The 25,562-nt window shown below is 35.3% G+C and overlaps 2 protein-coding genes across 3 annotated transcripts in view; both read right to left on the bottom strand.

The window, feature by feature from the left end:
* Positions 1-359: 359 nt before the first annotated feature.
* On the bottom strand, positions 360-5,996 carry LOC100499919 (ATPase activator domain-containing protein). Of its 2 annotated transcripts, none has more exons than NM_001251044.2 (7): positions 5,827-5,996; positions 5,542-5,740; positions 5,268-5,321; positions 4,720-4,800; positions 2,777-2,846; positions 2,573-2,661; positions 360-728 (listed from the first exon to the last, which is right to left on the bottom strand). In NM_001251044.2, exons 2-7 carry the CDS (start codon positions 5,731-5,733, stop codon positions 594-596), a joined length of 621 nt encoding a protein of 206 aa, NP_001237973.2. In that variant the 5' UTR covers positions 5,734-5,740; positions 5,827-5,996; the 3' UTR covers positions 360-593. The 2 variants fall into 2 exon arrangements, with proteins under 2 accessions (NP_001237973.2, NP_001339602.1); NM_001352673.1 differs by having other exon boundaries at positions 5,542-5,737.
* A 2,955-nt stretch (positions 5,997-8,951) lies between these two features.
* The window catches only part of LOC100779643 (uncharacterized), a 49,910-nt gene continuing 33,299 nt past the window's right edge, over positions 8,952-25,562 (bottom strand). The window contains exons 11-25 of the mRNA XM_003516340.4: positions 24,846-24,944; positions 24,616-24,731; positions 24,412-24,530; positions 22,489-22,559; positions 21,970-22,075; positions 20,962-21,101; positions 20,669-20,827; positions 20,488-20,591; positions 20,148-20,323; positions 13,961-14,150; positions 13,311-13,410; positions 12,671-12,839; positions 10,680-10,762; positions 10,514-10,590; positions 8,952-9,391 (exon numbers count right to left, since the gene is read on the bottom strand). Coding sequence (XP_003516388.1) covers positions 9,220-9,391; positions 10,514-10,590; positions 10,680-10,762; positions 12,671-12,839; positions 13,311-13,410; positions 13,961-14,150; positions 20,148-20,323; positions 20,488-20,591; positions 20,669-20,827; positions 20,962-21,101; positions 21,970-22,075; positions 22,489-22,559; positions 24,412-24,530; positions 24,616-24,731; positions 24,846-24,944 — 1,881 coding nt within the window. The 3' untranslated portion in view covers positions 8,952-9,219. The remainder of the gene's footprint in view (positions 9,392-10,513; positions 10,591-10,679; positions 10,763-12,670; positions 12,840-13,310; positions 13,411-13,960; positions 14,151-20,147; positions 20,324-20,487; positions 20,592-20,668; positions 20,828-20,961; positions 21,102-21,969; positions 22,076-22,488; positions 22,560-24,411; positions 24,531-24,615; positions 24,732-24,845; positions 24,945-25,562) is intronic.

Raw genomic sequence — 25,562 nt, 5'->3', positions numbered from 1 at the left:
TTTTATGAGACACTACATTACGTGTTAAGTGAAATAGCACTAATAGAAACCCTAAAATAATTTAGTAATTATTTTATTGGTGTAAAATACTTATCAATTTTTTTCCTAATGATTAATTTTTGTTGAGGAACCTAAATTGCTTTTAAGTGAGATTTACAGACTAGAATTCCAATTACATTTACAAGTAAGCACAACACATGAAAAACAAAGTGAAATCAAGATTAACAGCGTTTCAAATATTTAATCATGAGAAAAAACATTCAACTGGAAAAGTGATACGTGTCGTATCAACTCTATATCATTCAAAATTGATCTCAGCGGGACGCGGAAAACAGAGAAAATAGTTCAGTGAATTGAGATTCAGGAGCAAAACCACGCCATATATTATATTTAATTTAATTTAATGTATGATGATTGAAATGCTTAGGCCTCATGTTCGAATTTACCCAAGAGAACTTCCATATTTGTAGTTTTGGTCCAGACATTAACATAACTTTATTTCGGGAAGAGATTGTACTAGAAATACAAGTACCGACTCAAATTACAAAAACTGCATGGTTTTTGTCACAAATACGAAAACTACCTCTTTCTATCTATCTATCTTTGAGTTCCTGTTCAAATTGAAGCAACTTTTCCCGAACAGGCTGTAAAAATAGCTTCAAGTCGTTGCAAATCTGTGTCTTGTCTTGATGCAAGATATCCCTTGCTTCACTCAGTCTCACTTCAACCTGTTGAAATTTTTTTGCCGGAAGAAGCAAACAAACCATATAAGCAAATAGCTAGTCATTTAATCGAAGCAGCGAGGTTTATATATGCAAACCAATAGGTTATAGGTCTCTCGCTGCGGGTCCCACAACATATACTTCCTAGAAGCACACGCATTACCGTGCCTAAGCCTATAATGCCAAAACTAGTTATATGGGTATTAACAATTGTACTAAGAAAATGAGTGTGTTCTCACCCACGTAGCCGTACAAAGAGAGGACACACGTAAGCAGAGGCAGCACATAGCCACATACACATACTAGATAGTAGATGGGGTATTCCTTCCACTTTGGACATCCACTAACTAGGGCAAAGTGCCTTTTATAGATGCTCACCACTTTTCTAGTGAGGAGCAATGCAACCAGTAGAGAATCCATTCCCAGGATCAAGGAACACCCGCAAACCCAATGCTTAAACAAGAGCAGATATTCTACATTTACTGAGAGCAGTCAGCATTGCAATGACTCTTCCGAAGAAAAAAAGGTAAATGCTTATGCACGTGGGTTTAAAAATTACATCTTAAATCAAGAACAGTGACGTAGGACATCAAAAGGGTAAGTGTTCCAGAAGTAAGACTTAAAGTTGTCTTGTATTAGGCAGATTATGGATTTTAAGGGGTTTAAAATTAAGATAATGTGTTTGAAAGGGTCAATTGGTGAGATATGGTTGTGGGATTAGTACATGGTTGGATGGGTTCTCAGGAAAACTGCAAGATTAATACCACTTTGATTGTGACGGTATAAACTGCTAATGATGTCTAAGAGCAGTCAGGTATGAAGAAAATAGAAAATTAGAAATAACTGACTAGTAGCTAAAAAGAACAAAATATGCATCATATAATTTATCACAGGAAGCACAAATCCAACACTTCCAGCTGCCCGTATGAGTAAATGCCCTTCATATGCAAAACTGGTTCTTAGCTCAAGCTTTAGGTATTGATCAGCTATTCCAGCCAAGTCAAGATCCTAGGCTTGCTGTATTGTATACAGCAACAAGATAATCACACAAACAAATGACAATCGCACTTTATTGTACAAGGTGAGGTCAGCTAAATTGATCAAACATGATTGGGCTATATCAAAATTTTCTAACAGCACACAAAGTGAAAAAGTATGGTCTAGGTCATGTTTGTAAGAATAAACAATACTAAGTAATGGTTTTAGGGGAGGTTGGGAAAGAAATGAGAGTAGGAAAGGCCAATTAATCAAAGAGGATACAAAGAAATCATTTAAGGTTTGAAGATCCATAGCAGGCAGAAAGGTTGTGGTATTGGTCGATTGTGGAGCTTCCCACAAAACTGTTGGAAGGTACCACATTGCTAGCCTCAATTCTTGGGGTATTTGTTGATCAATTTTACTTAACACCAATTGGTTTTAAGATGAAAGCTAACATGGTATCAAAGCCTATAATCCATCTTGGTAAATTGCCTATTCTGATAAGTTAGCCTGTTCTGACAGGCATCTGTGGAACACGGGTGCTGGAAGGTCTCACATCCCCTGCCTTAATTCTTGGGATGCGAATATATCTCTTGAACAACTTCACTTAATGCCAATTAGTTTTAAGATGAAATTTAACAAAAACTAGTGGAAGATGGTACATATGCACATTATTTTACTAATACTGTGAAGGAGAGTAAGGGCGCATCCATCAAATTCCTACACATTTTTATAGCATTGTCTCTACTTCCTCAATTGTGGATAATTAAAGTCAACTCTTCTGACCATGCACTTTTCCAAACAGCTTATGACCCTTCTCAATTTTTTAGTAGCTCAAAAGTGTTTAAATCAAAATCAACATTAAGAGGTACCTGCAATTCATCTAGTTCACCAAATGAGAATTCTGGGACATCTATATGACCCCCAACGAACTTCTTCTCTCCTTGTATGATCCATTCCCCTACATCCCTTTGCAAATCAGCATGGCTTATAAAGTAATTAGATTGAAACAAATAAAAAAGAATAAAGAACAGCTAGATTGAAATCGTTAAAAAGAATGGTTGATAGTACCTCACCTTTGACTTTTAAGCTCAACTCATATGTGTAACCAACACGTTTCTTGTTCCGAACTATCACCATGAATGCCTAAGAAATGTACAATCAAGAAATATTAGTCCATCGTAAATATATATAACTATTTTGGGCAACAATATTCAAAATTTTCCTTTCCTTTTGTTTCTTCTTTGAAATATAAACTCAAGTGAATCACATGTATCAAGTATGTAACTCACCACAAATAGGGGGAGAGCGCAAATTATTAAAATTTGTTATTGAAGAAGTTCATATATATATATATATATATATATATATATATAACTTTGGTAAGTAAAAAGGAAGAGCACATTAAAAATGAAAGTTTAAATATATTTTTGGTCTTTAAAATCTGATGATTTGTAAGTTTTGGTCCCCATTTAAATTTTATTTGTTTTTAGTGCTTACATTAAACAATAACAAAGCATTATTAATCCCTCATCATGACTAAAAGTGGCTAAATTAATAATTTGGTCTTTTTATTTATTTAATTGGTTCAATTTGGTCCCTCTATTGTTAACTAGTTCAATTTGATCCCACAATTTTCAAAATTGATGCAATGTTTCCTTTTCTTTCCAATTGTGAGAAACGACACTATTGTGTACGTGACACAATAAAAAAAGACATGTAGTTGTCGTGTAGGACACTTCCGTCATAGAGCTAACGCAAAGGATAACATTGCATCAGTTTTGAAAATTATGGGACCAAATTGATCTTTTTAAAAATAAAGGTACTAAATTGAATAGAGATCAAATTAGCCATATATTTATAAATGCAATTCCCTAAGTACTCAAGATACGTACTATGCACAAATCTGAACATTCATATATCCTAAACTTTAACACAGCAATTCCCAATAAGTAAAAGTCTCATTTCCAGCAAGGTACATTCGGTGGTGGTTGAGTCATGGTTGATTGTATTAGACAAGGTGGTAGAGACCGAGTCAGATAGTAAAATGGTTATGCTTAGAAGGATGGCTAGCAGGTTGGTACCAATTGTACAAGGTGAGTCTGAGGACAGAAACTGGTAGAGGAGTCAGAGATGAGACAACTGGGACTGGCAGTGGGATGAATAGTGGCCAGACACACTGCCCCAGGCAGTCAGAAGAGGGGGGGGGGGGGGTGTATACTGATACATGCAGGGGTTCACCAATGCATAAGCAGGTTGCCAGAGATAGGTTGCAAGTGGTTTGGCCTAACATTGGATGGTGGTTTGCTTAATGATATCTCCAATCATAAAAGCAGTGGTGACCTTGATTTCCACAAAGAGAATTGAGCAATATGAAAGTGCAAAAAGGAAAAGGAAAAAAAAAAAGCAACGGAGGCAGCTGTCCAACAGTGATTTGCAGAAGCAATGTCTCCCAGATCAAGAGCTTTGATACTATTTCTGAATGATAGAAACTGTGCACAACATTAAAATATACAAAACTAAATAATTTTGTCCAAACTAAAGCTAAAGCTTCGGTAACTCATAATCTACACGAGTAACAATAATTATAAATGCAACCAATGTGAGACTTACAACATTTTCCTATAAAGCTGAACCTAACTAGTACCTTGAAAAAATTTAGCTGAAAGAAAACTTGATTCTCTAGACTCCACCAATTTGAAGCGCATCATTAACATTAAAAAATAGATGAATGGCAATATAAACATACATTCAATCATTGGATAAGAAAATTCTATTAAAAAAAATTAAATCATCCAATCCAAGACTTAAATTGGAAGCTCTAGTAGTCTGTTTGGATGCTAGTAAAATTGGGGATAAAAGCTTCAAAGATAATGTTTTCATATACAATTCATCCCATAATTTTTCACTCTTATTTTCAAAGGGGCCACCAAACTGACCCAAAGCTTTATATGTGAATGTCCTGTAATACAGGAATAGACAAAGTTAAAAGTAAATCATATAAATATAATACACTCACATCGCCAACACATTTTGTTACATCTTCTACTTCTGCTCTGCCAAAGGAGAACTGTATGGAGCCTAATGAGATAAGCAACTCCTGAAAAAAATGCAAGGAATAACTAACCACAGCTTCAAGAAACAAACAAATTAAATATGATTAGCTGCAACAAGTTAATGACATTTTATGTAAGATTGCGAGATGAAATCAGACATTTTCTAAGATAGTTGATAAAAGCTTTGTATAAACGAAAGAGAGAAAACTCTGAACAGAAATTGAAGAAGTTGATAACTTCAACCCAAATGAAAAACAGTTATAACTCTAGTTTTATACTAGAGTCAGGACAGCTGTACACAGCTGCCATTACAACTGTCAACTAACCCAAGATTAGTTGAGTTAACTATAATTGCTAACTGTGCGAAATAATAATAAAAAAAGAGTAATTCTACTCTACTAATCTAATAGTTGAACACAATCACATACAAGATTCACAACATAGACATAGATACACAAAGACAAACATAAAGGGAAGAAGAAAAAAGACAAAATGGATATGAGATACAAACCTTAATTCTCGGAGTTGCCCAATTGTTTAGACTTTTCTCCTCCCATGTCCCAGCCTGTATTAATTTTGCACCATTCAGATTCGTTGATACAAGAAAAAAACAACAGCCCTTTAGCCTTTGGGTGGTGTTTGTTTCAAGGGATATAATTAGATTCCCAGGAATAAAATAACCAAAATTGTTATTAATGGGTATATTAGAAAAAATACATACGCGATTCCAAATCACTGATTTTTCTTTTCAAAAGAGAGGGAGCAACAAGTAAGGTCATACTTACGCGATTCCAAGCTGAGCCAAGCGTGGCAGACCGAGATTGAGATTGAGAATGACAAGGGGGAACATCTTCTGGGTTGAGCTTACGAGGCACAGGCAAAGGCGCTGCATCTTCCGTTATTTTCCTAACCCAGTACGTATACGAGGCTCCTTGCTGCCCTTCTTTCTCGGACGACACTAGGGCTCCAGACTCCATTTTACTACTTCTCCCAGCAAATAACAGATTTTCAATTTCAAAGAAAACAAAATTTTAAGTTGCACCATCAAATTAAAACAAAAATGAACTCACATTTAAGGACGCAGATAAGAGATTCGTCAGCAGCCAACCGCAGGGGAATAGAAACAAAAGCCCTTCAACTGACAAAACAATGGACAGCGGGATGCAATTAATAATTGGTCTTCCGGAAGTTTCCCGTAGATCGAAGAAGAAGGAATTGGAAACTCAAAATGTCCAAAGTCAACTATTTTAGGTCTCGGTAATTTTTAGGGTTGAATTTCGAAAATTTTAAAAATAATAATTAGTTTTTAGTTTTAACTTTAAAAAAATTTAAAATTAATTTTAAAATATGATTAGTTTTAAAATAAATTTAGCTTGAAAGTTGCATATTATAATATCATGCTTATTTACTTTATTCTTTGATGTTATCAAACATTCAATTTATTTTATTTTGTAAGATGAAAATTTGACTGTTATTTTGTTATTGATGTAGTAGTTGACTTTATATTTATATGATTGCTTGAGTGGTCTATGAGTTTTAATAGACTTAGATATTGTTGGGTCCAAATATCTTATCACAAAAATATGTTGATGAAGAGTGAAAATAGAAGAAATCAAGTAATCAATTAGAAATTTGTTGGATACACAAATCCATTTCTAAGCTTGTAAAATTTCAACCCCTTCCACGTTTTCTCTCCATTCCCCAGTTTGTGCTCAAAATCTCTTTTTCTTGAGAGCTTACATGATGAAACTATCCAAAGACATCTTGGTTCCTTAGTTCATTTCTTGATTTCATTGGTAAACAATAATTCCTTCTTCTCTTATTTTTCTTAAGCTCAATTCCTATTTTTCTTGCATGAGCTCTTGAATGAATTTGGTGGTAAAACCTAGCTTGAAGTTGTTTTGATGTTGGCTTAAGGTCTACTACCCTGTTAGAGATCACAAGTGGAGGAAGTTCACTTAGAAATTCACTAAGTTCCTCTTTGCTTCATCCTTCTTCAAAAGGTTGAAAACCTAAGGTCCTATTTAGGTAAGAGAAACTTTTAATGTGAAAATTATTGTGGGTGCTGAGTTTTGATGTTTATTTTGTGACTTTTGGTTGTTGAATGACGAATATATATGTTGAATTGATCAAAATTTGGTTTGGTACGGATTTGGGGGTTGGGATGTTCTATTTTGAGGCAAAATCGTGAATCGTAGAATTCTACCGTCTCGTTGGGCGAACAAACCTCACTGCCTCGAGATAATTCTAAGAGAGAGAAAAAAGAGTTTTACTCGCTGGGTGAGCAGAACTCGCTTAGCGAATTGAAAGATTCTGTAGGTGACTTAGATGACCGAGTTAGGAAAAGTGATCCTCATGAAAGTTGTAGACCTGAATGTTAGCTAACTAATGACTTCGATCTTACTTAAAAATATTGCGTATAACTCTAGAAATGATCAAATTAGTGAATAAAGGTCAACTTGTCAGTAATAAGTAAAGTCTTGATATAGACTGTAATTTTAGACACAATATAATTCAAAACTAGGTATTGGGGTAAAGTTGAAGATAATCTTCTTATATTTCAAATGAGACAAGAATAAACTTAATTGTGTTAGTATAGCTCTAATTATCATGTTTATAAGTCATTAAGGTCATAGACGTATAGTAGGAAATGAAGAGTGATGTATATTCATAATGCGCGGTTTGATCTATGATTTTATTTTGTACAATTATCATGGTGTTGTTGAGCTTATGGAATTGCTAGATGGATTCCTAAGTATATGTTATGAATGGGAATGGAGTCGTAAAACATGTTTGGTTTGCATATACATGTCATATGCATATGGATAGGCATGTAAGTTAAGAGCATTTGGTGGGCTCTCAACCTAGTGTTGGGTGTATTCGTGGTGTCCAACGAGAATGGACATATAAACTAGATGAGCGAGTGGAATCCTATAGATCTAAGGCCATGCAAACCTTACAGAGATAAGTCATTACCCATATTTGTCTAACTTCGATAAAATCACACTACCTTCATAGGATCAACTCAAGGGACCCCTTGAATGGCTAGATAACTAGACCATGGTAAAGGATAGGGCCTATGGGGACCACCCAAAAGTTGTAGAATCGATGGGAAAAAGTGAGTGACAAAGGATAAAAAACCGGTTAGACAACAATCAAATGAACCGGATTTAACCGATTTAAAGTCTATTTTACTGATTTTGACCAGTTTAGATGAATATCTAATCCATGAAGTTAAATGAACCAGACATATATCTAATTTCTGATTGAACTAGGTGATCTGATCCGAGTTTTAAAATTATAATTTTAATTAAATTGACAAGTTCATAAACTTTCATTTTTTTTTGCTATCTTATAAACTTCAACTATAACTTATCAGCTTTAGCTAGTTAATAAACAAGTTTTACCATGTATAATATTTTTTTTAATGTATTCGTCTATAATGTCTAAAATGTAAAACTGATATTTTGAATAAATCAATGAATAGTATATATGTCAATACAACTCATTCAATTATAAATTATTATATAAAATATTGATAAAAAATATAAAATAAGTTTACATATTTTTATAATAATTACATAATAGCTTCAATTGAAAGGATAAAAAACTTGTATATATATACATATATATTTTCATTTAATCTATGTATTTTATATAAGAACTTAACTTCTATGTATATGTTAATGTAAAATGTGTTACACTGACCATCAATAAAAAAATAATAATCAATATGACTTTTAAAATAATTATTAAAAAAATTAACAAACTTATCATTCAGATAAAAATGTAATTTTTTTTATATAATTACTTAAACTTTAGAATCAATATACAATTTAAATATATAAATTATATTATAATTAAAATTCATCACAAATAAAAACATGATTAAATTGCACTAATCACGCTAAGGTTTCTTGAAATTACGTAAACTCCTCATACTTTTTAAACATTTATAGTAACTTCCCTTAATAGAGGCAGTCATGTAATATTTTTTCAAACAATTAAGGTTAGTGTAATAATAGAAAGGGTAGGAGACTTTGTGTAATTTTATGAAACCACAGGGATAATTAGTATAACTTATAAAAAAAAAATATTGACTTTTCTATAAAAAAAATAAAATTATATTGACTTCTCTTTAGATTATTTCTAACAGCTTTCACATTCCTTCTAATTTTTCAAAAACACACATATATGAGAATAACGTGCTGATAGAAATTAACAAATTACATGCTTTTTAAAGCACAATTTGCACATAGGAAAAAATTGACGCATTAAAAAAATATGTATAGACTAAATTTGCTGGGGAACTATCCATAACCAACAAAACCTTAAAATCCTACAAGATTATGTACGTCTATCATAAAAATGATTGTAAATCCTTACCACCAAACTTGAACTTTCCAACATTGAAAACCCTTGAATAATCCTTAAATTAAAATTCATCTAGGCAGCTTGAAGCCTCAATTAATCTTGGGTTTTGGTCGCCTTGGCCTCAATACCATATAAAGGCACCCTAGAACAATCAAGAAAGCAGGAATTGTCGTCATATCAAACACCATATGTATTTTTCTCTCTCTTGTGCAGTTAATTGGATGGAGAAGGGCATGAGTCACATTAACTTGATCAACAAACCTGCAAGAAAGATTGTGTCAGAAAAAAAACCAACCAAATTTTCAGAAAAATATTAATTTAAATAGTGTTTGAAGTCGAAAATGAAGAAAAGAGAAAGGAAAGTAAATAAGAGCAGTCTCTTGACCGAAGAGTCCTACATGAAAACACAGATTAGCTTCTAACCAATGATGAACAACAAAGAAAATTAGAAATAGTTGAGCCTCTGGCCTATTTCCATCCTCAGGAATCAGGGTAATCGTTTTCCCATTATATAGAAATGAGTAAAAAAGGAACAAGGAACAAGAGCAAGAGAAGACAAATTAGTGTAATAAAGACTGCTAATCTTCATCTGTCCAACACATCCTCTTAAGCTAGCGTAGGCTAAGAGAGAAAAATTGGTTAGAGAGTTATAGATTAATTCCTTTAGTTTGAATAGCTTTCTTTATAAAGTACAACTATGAGGAAAATATGATGTAAAAGAGGAAAAAGTTCCCTTTCAACTATCTAGCCTTTTTCGTAATCTTCTGCGCAATAGTATCTCAAAGAGGAACAACTTGACAAGACCTTCATATTCCAAGGCCCCTTCTAAGGTTTGTTTTGTAGTCTTCAATTTGGAATGTTGTACTTAATAGCAAGGTTATGAATTGTCGTTGTAGAATGACGTGGTCTGCAACTGTGGCATGATGCAGTTGTAGCAGTTGCATTTGGTGATGAAACATGCTATTTAAACCCCTGCTAAATAGGACTAATAAGGATGACTTATGACTTATTGCAGGAAGCTAGCCATCCAAAAACCTCCTTTTGTATCCTAACATTTGAAGTGTGCTTCTTCCTAATTCACTTTATTCACATTTATACATTCTACAGTCCAAACGCTCTAGATATTTGTGGCAAGGGCCCTTTTGTATTATTAGTGAATGTTTGGTTGGTCAGGTGATGTAGAGATCTCTATTCGAGGGATTTCTCAGCTAGGCAAGCAGAAAGATTGGTTAGAGCATTGCATAGATAATGTTCTTTTCTTTGTTGTTATGGTTTTATTATTTATTTATTTTGCTTTCTTTTGAATGCACACATCTTCTCTCATTACTGTTTTATAATTATGTTTTTTTCAGTAAAAATGCTTATTGCAGAATAGTGCCCAACCTTTTGGATGCATCCTCCAAGGTGTTTAGTAGCCTCAATGCATCACTGTAGCGCAATTCTCCCGTGACAGTTGATACCTGAAAATATGACATTCATAACACATTAATGAAATTGTTAAAGGAAAAGATTGTAAATCTAATAGAAGCTACTAATAATTGGCACCCACCCTTTTCCAAAGGCTAACAACATAATTGTACTTGTTAACAAGCTCGTGCTCCTGAGACTGGAAGATCCTAAATGTTTTTTCAGCTTTTTTTTTGTTAAGAATTCATAAACAGATAACTCATCTTGTGTTTCAAGGAAAACAAAGGCCCTACAACACTCCTGAAAATCAAATGTCAGGTTTGGGTTTACATTGTTTAATTCAAAAATATCAGCTTCAATATTTTTTCTTGCTCAAGGTAAATGCAATGGATAAGGAAATCTACGCACATGGCACATTGAATATATGAAATACTCATTTAATTCTTCAATATACTTAAAATATTTTCCCCTCCTCATACTTTGCATATTAAGCATTGACAAGTGCTCTCCCAATACCAGTCCACATGTCAGAGTGCCACCATTTGCAATTTTGTCACACATTGTGATAATATTGAGCAGCGAGCAACCACAAACATTACTTGCTAACAAACCAATCAATCTAAAAGATTCAGCTATCACACGAAGGAAAATGCTATTCAACCAGAATTAGTTGGCATGCTTATTATTAGAGTAGGCTTACTCGGTTAAGAGTTTTTTTCTCTTTGTACAGCTGTAGTTATATCTTACTGTTTTGTGTCAGCTGTAAGCTCAACTAACCATAGTAAGTTGACAGCTAATCAGTGTCAGAGAGCTAGAATAAATAGGCTATTGCAACTGCTGATCAGTGGGTTGAAGACATTTCACAACTTCACAACAGATTCAGTTTTCCAAAATTCTCTCTCTAAAATCTAACACTAATTGACTTATGGGTGAATGGGCGGTTTCTACCATTTTGTCTTTTCCAAAAACCACATTGAAGAGTAAAGAAAGTAACAAGGGTTGAACCCATAACCACTTGATCACAGAAAGCTTTCATATAATGATTGAAAGTTAACCACCAATCATCCTATTAGCTCAAGGTTTTAGACAAATGTTCAAAACTAATTGTAAATTTATCTCACTCTAAATTCAACAAGGTACCAAAGCAACATCAATCATAATCAAGCTATTTCGTCCCATCTCCCTTTCTCTATTTCTCTCTTTAACTAACTCTAAACTCAACATGGTATCAAAAGTAGAACCCATAAACTGACCTGACCCTGTCACAGTTCCACTGATACGTCCTAAAAACATAGAACTGTTGATTTTCTGGAAGCTTTTATTTTCCTCGCTCTAATTTTGGTAGTTCTTTTTTCATTTCTTATCTCTAGTGACTAGATTTTATGCAAAAAGTCTTGCTTCCACCTTTTACCTGTGTGGCACCTCTACTGTTGATTTTATCTGGTGACCTTCTCATTGCCAGTGACAGTTTCAGCCAACTTTCTAGCAATCTTTCTAACCTCACCTCACCGGTAATAGTGTCAAGCCAACTTTCTAACTACTTTTCAGAGATCTTTCCAGTAGCTCTTTTGGAGACCTTTTCCTGCTGCCACCTCCAGCTACTTTACAATAAACTGTTTTTTATCTCCAACTGCATAAAATCCCCATCTGAATCTCCGGCTGCCAATCTCCACCTACCGTTAGTATTCAGTGATCTTTTCTGGCCTTGTCAAGCCCCATGTCTTTTCAACTGAGTTTAGTGGATCCCATATTAGCTAGACTAGGATTTATTTGTAAGAAGCTCGAAGCTCAGCAAGTTTTAGCTTGAAGGCAAGAGTTAGAATGACGTTCAGTTCAAGTATCACACATTGAAGAGTTCATACATCACATGTCAAATGCATTTAGTTTTCATAAGGATTAGTATTTGAGAAGTAGAACTCATTTACTCTTTGCCTAGGAAATAGTACCCACTTTACTTTCTCTCATGTAATATCTCATTTTTGTCTTAATTTTTTTATTCATATGTTGATAAAGGAATAACTCTTTAGAGAGGAAAAATAAGAGATTACAGAAATAGAGGATAAGGCACATTTCGATAATGAATTCATTGATGCCTTTGAATTAAATGGCTGCAATGATGCACAACAAGGATACTAGTTCGTTCCATTAGCAGAAGATGAATGGCAGAATTAACCAGTTGTATTGATTCTTCAAGGGTAGTGATGACATAACTTCGAGCAATTGAATCAGACTGGAACTGTGAAAGGTGCCATCCTTGTGATGTAATGGAAAAAGGGTTGCATCCTACTGACCATAACCAGTCCTGCCATGTTCAGAGATAAATTTTAAGACATGGTGGTTCAACATAATGAAGTTACATTTAGCATATAGAAATTGACTGTTCTAGGAACCTGGGACACACAGTATGCAAAGTGCAAACATGCTAATCTCTAAATGAATATGTATATTGTTGATAAAGGCATTAAGCATCTGTGACCAGAATAAATTGGAAAAGTGGTTTAGATTCCTGCAGATCCATTTGCCATACATACGCCACTTTTTAATTTTTATTTTGGGGGATGGGGGAGAGTTGCAGGGTGGGGTATGGTAAAAATTAACTGAATTTTTGCATTTTAAGGGCATAGGTATACCCAAAGCAGTCACCTATGCCCATACAGTCAATGCACAAGAACTGAACCTCAACAAACGAAAGGTATCGGGATTGAATTAGACCTAAAACACTATAAACATCATAGAAATAGATTGGAGTCCAATTATTGGACATAAAATTTACCTCAATTGCAGTCTCATGGGCCTGTCCATAGACAAGATGAAGGGGAAGCAAACCAGCAAGATGCTCAGCAGTAGCAGCGACTGCAGCTTTTATAGGCTGCCTTTATTTATTGTCCAGATAAAAATTGAAATCATGAAAGAACTGATGAGTGGATTTTTGTACAATAAATAAAGGTACTATCAATTGTTCAACATAAAATAAAATTTTAATTATTCATGACCAACTTCAGCACAATTATTTCTTAAAGGTGTAAATATGGATTCTTGAAATATAGTCAAATTTTGCTATTGGTCCCTAAAAAATTTTTGCTTGACTTTTGGTCCCTATAAAATTCCTTTTGGTTTTGGTCCTTGTTATATAAAACCAAAAACCAAAAAAAAAAAAACAGGAATGTTACAGGGGCCAAACGACAAGCAAAATTTTTTTAGAGACAAAAAGCACAATATGACTATATTGCAGGAACCAAGAACATATTTAAGCCTTTCTTAAATAATATTGTAGCACAATATGACTTGAGACAACATAAATTCATATAGAAGTTCACCTCTTCCTCAACAAATTTCCCCAAAAGAATTAAAAAAAAACTCTGCTTTGCAAGATCAATGAATAAGCCATTTTAAAAAGTTGGAAGGTAGGTTTCTGAACCTCACCTCAAGTTCAGCAGAAGTGAATGCCCATTACAATGTAGATGGCTTTCCCAGGACGAGGGCTCTGACTGAACGACAATAATCATGTCAGACAGTGCTTTTGCCTGAAAATATTTATCGAGTAAAAGTGGTTCACTGTAAATGAACCAAAAGACTGGAACCTCTAGCACAGACCTGGAATGCACATGCCTTCCTGCACCGATCATAAATATTATTATATTTGTCAATTCCCAGAATATCAAGCAATAAAAAGGATTTTTTTTTAAATTATTTCAAAACGCAAGTGAAAAGAAAAGAAAAGAACTCATGTCATCAACTATGTTCAACAACAATAGGCAGCCTGTTAGGCATGAGAATTGTGTCCCAAGTGGGCCCAGTGGGAGGACCAATAATGCCTAAGCTACCAATGGAGTAGGCCAAATTGCACAAGGGGTAGGCAGGAACCAATCCACGTCCTCAACAACAAGACCAATAGAGAGCATGAATCCTTGACCAAGAAACAAAGGTACAAGGAAACTCCCTTATCTATAATATTTGAAAATAAGAGATGAAAGTAGATGCTACTGATGGGGGGGGAGCTTTTGGTCTTGGTCATCAATGTCCAAAGAGTGGTTCAGGATAGAAAGGTGTTGATCATTCTTAGAATGTGGACTTGGACCTAACTCAACCCCAAAAGCTAGCTCATGGGGTGAGGGTTGTCCCTCATTTCTAAATTCTATCTTTGCCTTATCTCTAGCCAATATGAAACTTGAATTTTTTCCAATACACCCCCTCATTTTTTTTTTTATCAGCAAAGATTAACATGTATATTAATTGAGTACCAGAGGTACCAAAAGATACAAGTTAAAAACCAAACAATTGGTTCCAAGTCAGACTTAATGTAGTCTTGCTAGGAACCAATTTCTGGATACATAGATGAGACTAATGTGGAATGTTAGTCTAATTTCCTATCCTCAGCTACTTAATAAACCCTGTGCTAAGATTGCTAGACCAATGATTGTAATGAGTGACCAAATCCTTCTCCAAATTTCTGAGTCATGTCCAAAGTAAGAAAACTGCATCATCCAACATTTTGTTGGCATTAAAGGTATCATTGGAAAAGATAATGTTAATTCTTTGCTTCCAAATGGTCCATGTCAATGCTAGCCACCACCACTTCCACCTGTTAGCCCTTATTCCATCAGTCACTCCAAATATATGTTGGAGGAAATGTTGTTTTGGGTTATGCGGGAAAACACCTACAATATTCACCCAAGACAACGATTCCCATCATACGGGAAGAATTTTGCTGCAGTGGAAAAACAAGTGACCTGCGCTCTCCTCCATGCTTCTGCAGAAAGGGCAGGTGCTATCATCTAACTCAATTTGTCGCCTTCTCAAGTTTGCTTTTGTCGGTAGTCTATCTTTGAGTAGCCTCCATGCAAATGCTGAGATTTTAGTTGGAACCTTGAGTTTCCACAGTTCCTCAAAAGCTCCATCCTGGATCTCCTCTGATGTCTCCCCCGCAGCACATTATAAGCACTTTTAGCCGAGTATTGACCACACCCCCTCATGGCCAACACTTTTGGGTTTGGTGCATGGATAATATGGTGGTGGCTTGTTTAATGGATCTAGAATAGGCTTTGATACTATCTTAGAATGTGGGTTTACCTCAACCCAAAAAGCTAGCTCGTAAGGTGAGGGTTATCTTCTATTTACATATTCTACCTTGGTCTTATCTCTAGCCAATGTGGGACTTGGATTTTTTCCAACAATCCTCATTGAAAGTGGAACCAGCCTCTACTTCATCTCCAGCAATTTAGTCGAGTTAGGAGTTGTCGCGGGAACCCACTCAACCGTATCAAGTGAGATTGGGTGGTGGTAATCAAAAGCTGACAAGGGGGCACTGCAAAGAGTTAAAGGTACAAATTGGAGACTGTGTGCTATCTACAGAATTTTTTTTGTTTGATTTAGGAGGAGTTGACGTGATATTGGGAATAGCTTGGTTGGCCACTCTAGGGGAGGTAAAAATAAATTGGAGGTCTTTGAGCATGGCTTTTATGCACCAAGGTCAGAATATTAGAATACAAGGGGATCCCAGCTTGGTTAAGTCTACAATTTCGGCCAAAACCTTGATGAGATTGGTAGAAAACAAAGTGGAGGCAATGTCTATATTATGGATAGTGGAAAAGGAACAAAGGCATGTGGAAATCTTAACCGAACAGGATGAAGAGCTATACAGTCTGTTAGAAGAATTTACTCAGGTTTTTGCTGAACCTACATGACTACCACCATATAGGGAGGTGGGCCACAAGATTCCAATCAAGGTGGGGGTGGAATCAATAAACATTAGGCCACATCGCTACCCCCACTTGCAGAAAAATGAGATCGAGAAGCAGGTGAAAGAGGTAAATAAATAGCAAATAAATGGTGGACTTGAGGCCCAAGGCCCAATATATTAGAAAAGAGGTAAAAGACACCCGAAAAGGTTAAAACCCTAAGGACCCGATCCATTTACCCATGTTTTGTTTGCTCAACCATCATTGTTAAAGAGAAAAACTGAAAATCACCACACTCAAATGGAAGAGGGAGGTCGATGACAGCATAAGGGAGTGACAACGGCACAAGGGAAGTCAACGACTATTCGACACGATGGCAGCATAAGGGTATTTTGAGTTTTCTTTCGAAATCCAAGTCGAGGTTGTGAAACCGCTACAGAGCCCGCAATAGCATCATCCTGCTCCGGAGCAATTGCGGACACGACAATTGCTACTTCAATCCACCCCGCAACAGAGGTCTCTGTCGCGGCTAGGGGCTGCTTTGCTTTGCTTCAGTACGAAAGTGGTTGCTATGACTACTATTGACTACACAACTTAAAAATAATTAGTTTTCTACTTATTTTAAGAAGTAAATTCTACATGCTTATTAAAAAAGCGCTTATTTTAAATTAATTTTATTGAGTTTAAAAAACTCGCCTGTTATGTACATGAATTATTAGACCTAGCAACAAGCCATATTCAAGACTAGTAATTTTAGTGAAGAAAAAGGATGGAAGTTGGAGGTTCCGTGTGGACAATCGGACTCTCAACAAAGCTACAATCCCAGATAAGTTTCCTATTCTAGTGATTGAGGAGCTCCTAGACGAGTTAAATGGGATTGCAACTTCTCCAAGGTTGACAAATACAATCAGATAAGGATACATGAGTTAGATATCCTCAAGACAGCTTTCTGAACCCACCAATGACACAGTTTTTGGTCATTCCATTCGGATTGACAAACACCCTGGCAACCTTCCAATGTGCCATGAACACCACATTAAGGCCCTGTTTAAGACGTGTATTGATATTTTTTGACAGTATATAGGTTTATAACAAGTCCTGAGAAATGCATATTCAACACTTGAGGCAAATCTTAGGCACCATGAGACAGCATCACCTCTTTGCCAATAGAAAGAAATGCAGTTTTGGAAAAACAGAGATGAGCTACTTGGTGCACATAGTATCCAAAGCAAGAGTTTCTATGGACCCTCAAAAGATTGAAGCTATATTGCAGTGGCCTCTCCCAAAGTCTATCAAGGAAGCCTTACGGGATATTAATATTATAGGCACTTTATATGCAGTTATGGGAAGATGTTTCTCCCCCGCATTAATCTGTTGAAACAGGGTAATTTTGTATAGAATGATGAATTTTTTTTTTTATCGGCTATTGTTAGTTGTTAGTCAGAGGGATTCGATCCTACGACCTCTCCCTCCTCCATTCTCCCTTCAACCATCAAACCAATCTTATAACTTTGTGAAACGAATACAATATTGAGGCATTTAAGCTACTGCAGAAAGCTGTGACAACAACCCTTGTTTTGGTCACGCCTCATTTTGGTAAACCTTTCTCTATTGAGTGTGATGTTTCGAGAAAGGGGATAGGGGTAGTGCTGACACAAGACAAACAGCCTATAGCTTTCTTAAGTAAAGCCTTGGCCAACACGTCCCTCACTAAATCAATATACAAGAAAGAGTTGATGGCATAGGTCTTAGCCATTCAACATTGGACGCCTTATCTCTTGGGGCAGAGATTCACTGACCAAAAGATTTTTAGACCCCTATTGGAGCTAAGGGTAACTACAAAAACTCAACAACATTGGTTGGCCAAGCTTCTTGGATGTGACTTTGAGATGTGCATAAAGTTGGAGCTTCAAAGAGAGTGGCAGACGCACTCTCAAGGCAGATTAAGGAAAAGGCATTGCAGTTAGTTTTGAGGCACTATTGGCAAGATATGTGAGTCATTGAAGAGGAAAGGAGGGTTGATCCTGCATTAGCAAAAATCATGGAGGAATTGAAAAAGGATCCTAATTCCCACCCCAATACACCCTGGAACATGAAAGGCTCCATTATAAGGGACGATTGCTGTTGGCAGCATCGTCAACCTGTATAGGAGTATATTTACTCGATAGACTGTTTTTCCCTTCTTAAGCTTCTACGTATAGAATTAACTTCAGTCTATTGTATTGCTGTAGTTAACTGACTAGAGTCAGTTGACAGTTAGAGTTAGTTGACAGTTAGAGTTAGTTGACAGTTATCTCTGTGTAACTGCCTATATAAACTGAGGTGTAACCTTTTCTCATTGGGTTGAATAATATTTCACTTCATTTCAATTTTGTTAGTGATATTTTTTTTTTTCTCTCAGAGATTTCTATATGGTATCATAGAGCTCTGTTTCAATCTTCATGGCTTCTGCTTCCACTTCTGCTCCTCCTCCTCCCCCTCCTCTGCCAAGGAATGATGGCTCTCTGCTAGGTTCTTCGACGGTTATCACTGCCAAGGAGTTTTTGTACTCCATCTCACAGAAGCTTAACAATTCCAATTATCTCCTTTGGTGTCAACAGGTTAAACTTGTTCTCAAAGGGCGTCGTCTTTTTCATCTTCTCACTGAACCGCAGATTCCACCCTGATACGTCACCATTGCCAATCGTGATGCTAGTGTTACTTCGTTTGAGTTTTTGCTTTGGGAGCAACAGGATCAGCCCCTTCTGTCGTGGCTTCAATCCACTATTTCTGGCGAGGCGATTCCAGTCCGTATTTGAAACTGTTAACATTCCTATGATTTCTAGGAAATTAAAGTCTAGGGAAGCTGAATAGACATAGAAAAGATGAATGGTCTTAGTGGCTTATCATTATTCTAGTAGGTTATATTGTACATTTATTTATTGCTGCTAAATGTAATCTCCCTATAAATTATTATATATAGGTAAGCAGTTGAGTGCTTCGTAATCCAAGCAATTTCATCAAAATATTCTAATATTCAACAGTCTCTAATATTTCACACATATGTTATGCATGTTACTACGCCCTAGATACTATAAACCAAACGCCAATAAATATTCAATAGTAGCTGCACAAACCCACAACCCCCAATTCATTATAAATATAGTCCACATCACAGACTTTTGTTCACTTGGTGAAGCAAACACAAGTGAACTTGAATCTCCAAGAGTTGAAGACACAAGCAAACTAATGGAATATTTAGAACCAATGTAGTAAGTATCGCACAGTACATGCTTTGTATGAAATACATGGTACAATACGTATTGTACTATATAATACGGATCAGCAAGTTGACGATACAAATTGCTTGAAGACTCAGTTTTTGTGCAGGAATCCAAGGAATCGGTCTTGAATCGCAGGAATCACAATTTGATGATGAATCAAATGATTTTGGCCTAGCAGGTCATGATTCCAAACCGGGTTGGGTCATGGGTGACTCGGTTCTGTAAAATAGGTTATCTGATACATAATTTGATTTGATTCATGATTCAGAAAATAGGTTTTCTGATACATGATTTGTATCCTGATTCAACTACCATGTTTAGGACTGATGCTACATTCATCCCAAATAAGGTATGTCATACTTGCTTTTCAGCATCAAGCATCTTCTAGACTGTTTGCAAAGGACATTCTAAACACATCTCTAATTCTCTGACTTAAGTATTTATTTAATTGAATGAAGATTTCAAAATAAAATTCCAACAAATTTGCTTGGAATAAAAATGTGGGATGGATGAAAATAGAGTGAGCAGCATATGCACAAATCAATGGACAAAATACATTTCCACCTTTTCTTTTTTCAATTTCAAAAGGATTCCCCAACATATTCTTGTTTTTCCATGTACACACAATTGGCCTTCTAAAACATGAGGATTTAAGGATATAAGAAAGACCTTTAAGAGAACCATGTTTATTCAGCCTTTGCAATTGATACTGCAGAATAGAAGAATCAAGATATGTACGAACTGTCTTTCGGTAGGTTCCATTGATAAGTAGTAAAGGCACAGCAGCTGCTCGTCGTGCAACTGCAAAGGCCATTGCTAAGGCAGGATCCTCTGACAAAGGCAACCTAAAACCATAAGTTATGTAAGTAGAAAACTAGGAAGAATGCACAGTTTTAAAGGAACATGATAAATCAATCACATAGCATTGTATTCTAATTAATCACCAACCAAATGCCTAGTTATAGGTTGGCTAAGGAAAGAGTAGAATTAAAAATTCATGACTGCGTACACGTGAGGACTGAACATTGGTTTCTGAGAAGGAACCATCAATGAGGAAAACCCATCCATTATAGCCTTCATATCCACAGGAAGCTGTTTAATGTGCCTAACTTTCTGCAAAAATTATTATAAGGGCAACATCAGTATTCCACTGTCACAATCCTTTTCAAATGGTCGAACACACATCCTACCTCCTGCGTCATGAAAAACAACTGAAAGGATATCTTCTCATAATAATGAAAGGCACCATCAGCAACTGAAGGTGACACAATATGTCTCATAGATCCCCACAGTGTTGCACCTAGATGTGCAAGAAAAGAATCACGCGCAACTGTGTAATTTTGGAACTCCTGCACGGGCAAATCCATGAATGAAGCCAATACTGAGGTCCAAGTCTAACCAGAATTTTAAAACTACAAAAGAAATAGTGGGCCTACATATCATTATAGTAATCTACTAAATTAACAAAAATCAACTGGCAGACCTCATATGTGTCACTGAATAGATTCCAGCTCTCCATCCGTTTCAAAGCCTCTATGGCCTTTTTCTTATGGCTTTCATCATATTCTTCACCTTCAAATGACTGAAGCTCATTTCTCAAATCCCGCATCCTCTCATCGAGTTCTGAAATTATCATACGTTACAAGATGGATGAGAGACTACAATAACATCATGTCGATTTTAAGCCTAGTTAACCTACTGAAATACCGAGCAGTGAAACCTACAAGGTTTGATAGTTAGGGGAAAAAAAGAGAACTGTGTATGAAAATATAAGCTTCACCAGAACATCTCACTAGCAGGAAAGTTTAGATATTTCAAATGATTACGATACTGGTGTCACACATCATGTTAGATATTTCTTGAACATCTGTGATATACTCCTAAGCTCTATACTATAATTTTAACTATTGTTGAATTATTATACTAATATAAGTAGGATAGTGTATACAGTGGTTAATGAATCTCGTAAAACATCGATGACTATTAGAAATGCTTATTTTTTTTTGAACGGCCAAAAGTATCATATATTAGATATTAAATAAGGATAGTACCAGAGGTACTACAGAGATACAAAAAGAAAGCCATAGGCTGAGGATATAAAGAACAACTACACTAGCTTCCCTAATTAGAAATGCTTATAATTTAAACACGAGCTCATTATGTAGAAATCATTATTATACTATTATTTTGACTTTTTGTTTATGTCTTAAATATACCTTTAAGATTTATGTGTTTATATTAGTTTAAAGAATATTAACCACATATTATTTCCAAGCCGTGTTGTGCCCTATAACATTCAAAGTTTGTTGCATCCTAGTGTCAGTTCATATCCTGTGTTCTATTTTGTCATTTGCTAGTCCATACGTCCAAAAAGCAAGATTTTATGAGAAATTTAAGGAAACAATTTTTTTACTGAAATGAAAAAGGGAATTAGTCAAATTTAAAGTTCAATTTGGAAAAATAAAGCCTAAAAGATACAAAATGAGATTACCTTCACAAAGAGCAAGCTTGACTTTCCTTCCTTTGCAATGTTTAAAAGCAAAAAGCTCATATATATCAATCTCAGCTAAAAGAATATCAATGGCCTGATGTTCTTTCTGCAACATTGAAAGTAACAATTGATGCACTTTGAGATTCCAATAGAAAAATGAGAGGAAGGAGGGGCATTTCTTAAACATGTTGGATGCCTAAATTCCTCTCAACATCCTAATTAACATTCCAATAATATCAAAGTCTAACAACACTACATAAAAAATCCTGTCACCTTGAGATAAAACTAGCAAAGAAATGTTCCTTAATTCTATCACAACTTGTTTGTCATCCTCAATCATTTCAGTTGAAAAACAAAATTTACCTTTTTTTTCTTTTGTTTTCGGTATTGACAGTGTCGGAGGTAGGATTATAACATGCATTGACAATTTGCTACAAGACTTTGAAACCTTTTTCTTAGAAGAATCAAATGCAATATGGAATATGCAATCTATAGCTAGAGCCAACATATGACACATACATCACCAAATACAGCAAATTTCTCCTGAATAGCATCTTGCAATCGGTCTTCAGCTTCTTCTTCTGAAATTTCTGCAATCAGCAAAGAAAAAGGATCAAAATAGCCAGAAATATAACATGGCATCAATAGTTAAGCTATGCACAATGAACTGAATAAGATTAAAGTTTCAACTTTACAAGACAATGTACTATATCAAAGAGCTTGCCTACATTTTTCCTTTTCTTCATCACTATTCGGAAAAAACCCAAGGCTATAAAGCTTAGGTACCCCTCATCTTATAAGCTGGTTTTAAAAGGTTGAGTTAGGCCCCAAATCTAATCTTAAGATGGTTTTACAGCCTTAATTAAACAACCTACCATATTATCCACACATCAAGCCCAATAGTGTTAGGTGTGAGGGGGTGTATCGGGAAAAAACATTAAGCTTTATAGGGATGAGTGTGAAACCATCTATATATCTATCTAATATATTTTTTTACCTTCCCAGAGTATACGCCCCACCTAGAAGGTAAGACTAATATCTCAGAATATGGTTAGGCGCTAAACCAGACCCACTTTCAACAGTTTTTTTTTTACATACACATGAATCTTGGGATTGAATCCTATACCACTTGCTCAAGGGATTTGAACCTTTCTACTTGGACCAACATATCTTGCTATTCTTCACAATTATATTCAGAAATAGAATGCTGTTCTCAAATGCAGAATTTGATGCTAATCGATTGTTTGAAGAAGCTATTTTCTTGACCTGGACTTGGCTTAGACATTTTGAGAAAGACTTCACAACCCATCTAAATCAATGGTCAAGCAATATTAGACAGGGTTTTGTTTATGAAGTGGGTGATACAAATAGAAGAAACTAGATGTTCTCCTCATATCTAGAATACCATTCATTTCTGGCGTCTAGATATAAGGATTGTATATCCCTTTTGTATTAGTACCTCTGGTACTGCTTCATTTATATATATATATATATATATATAATACATTTATTTTGCTGATAAAAAAAATAATATTAAAGGGTCTTGTTGGCAAGTGTTTTAAGGGTACTGATTAAGGAATCAATAAATATATTTTTTTAATTGGAAATAGTGGTGGGAATACATTGGAAATTATGGTGGGGTGTGTTGGTAACACTTATCAAAAAACTTTCCACTTTTGATTCCTTAACCAAAAGGCACTTGTTACCAGTCTCCTATATTAAACATAAGTCTTTCAAAAAAAGATAAAGTAGACTTGTGCCTCGTGTAGAATCTATCTATTTAGCTAAAACATAAGAAACTTAGTGCATATTATTTACATGCACCAGCTTGAGAGGGTATGTTAAAAAAGTAACCCTGTGTAGTAAATAGTAACTACAAGTTTCTGACAGCTGCATATTCGTACTGCACATTGTATGATGCAGTACAGCCTTTATCCTTTACAGATAAGAGAGATGATTTAAAATGCCACTCCAAATCACTCACATTCACAGAAAGGGTTTTCCCCAAAGGTCCTTTCTGGAATTTTAATCAATTGGAATCCAGTAAGTCATATACTTAAGATGGTACTTGTAGCAGCTTGAGGTAAAGTGATGGGCACTGGACAAGTAACTTCCAATTTTAGTAACAGTTTATAACTTGTTTAGAGTGAAGCCTTATAAAATATGTAATTTTATAATTCCAGGAGAAATATTGTCATCGCCAGTGTTCATTTTTGAATGAGTGATGTTGTGTTTTTATTTTTAACAAGTGCTGCATCTTTTATTTCTGAATCTTTTGGATTATACATATATGAGACTGCAATATTTGTATATATATTCTTATACATTTTCTTTTATATATGAGTAGTTAGCTGCAATCCTTGGGGCTTTAACTGTGAGTATGACTAGTATGATTTACAGCTGGATACATTACATGCACACAATCTAACACATCGTTACTACCTGAAGCTGAACCAATTGTTTTTTCCACACTTGGTAAACTTGCTTCTGTACGCACACCTTCTCCTCCAACAGCAGGTCCCCATGAAAAGGGGCCTGCACTTAAATCAATAAATGCCCATCTGGTACAAAAGACTAACGAATGTAAACAGAAAGAGATGTGTATGCCTGAAAATTTAGCATTGTGTGAAGCAAGAGAAATTGAACCTGTCCTTTCCTATCCATGTGTCCGTGAGACATTCTGCTTGAAAACCACTGTAGTCTCCAGATTTTAATACTTTTTCCAGATGGAGCTTCAGATCTTGATCCTTCCCTTTTAGTAACTAAACATAAACAGGGAAGTTATCATGTTTAAGGAAAAAATGTAGGGAATTTTTTTGTAATTAAACCTACTTTCTTTTATGTGGAGAGCGGAGATTTATCTGATGAGTATATACCTGTAAAGCTTTGACCTCAATGATCTCAGCTGTGTCTCTCCCTTGATACAACCTCCCAAAATTATCTAGTGCATCAAGCCAAATATTATACCACTCTATCTGCATTTTGTAGTTGTAGCAAAACAGCAAACATTTCATAAAAATGTACACTGCCTACACCATAAAATCCAGAAAAGAAACCAGACCCAAAATGTAAATGAGCACTGAGCAGGACAACTACGATGGAAATGCTGCTAGCTAGTTTCTCTTTGGCTTCTAGCAAGACTTATACAAAATGAAAAAAAAAAAAGAAACAGACAATTGTTAAACATGCCTCCCATAATTATTAAATATACCTCCTTTTCTTATTTTTTTATTATTAAAATTACTTTTACAGTATAAAGTATTTTTGAAAGGAAATTGGATACAATGCAAGTATATATGGCAATTTGGAGGCTTTTAGATTGCAGGTGAAATGGATATTAAAAGCTGAGAAGTAGAAAAATCAAGACTTTGTTTAATGATTGGTGGGTGGGGCATCATGTGCTGGGTGGGATTATTTACCTGACCTTGTTTCATAAAAAAAATGAAACGGACATTAAAAGATGAGAAGTAGAAAAATCATGACTTTGTTTCATGATTGGTGGGCGGGGCATCATGTGCTGGGTGGGATTATGTATCTGACCTTGTTTTAGACAATCTTAGCAGGGGTGGATTCCTGTAAGGAACTAAAGGAAA

This window comes from Glycine max, chromosome 1 (genome assembly GCF_000004515.6).
Source record: "Glycine max cultivar Williams 82 chromosome 1, Glycine_max_v4.0, whole genome shotgun sequence".
NCBI classification, from domain to species: Eukaryota; Viridiplantae; Streptophyta; class Magnoliopsida; order Fabales; family Fabaceae; genus Glycine; species Glycine max.
The sequence above is the reverse complement of the archived record's forward strand: the minus strand, read 5'-3'. Positions and strand labels throughout refer to the sequence as shown.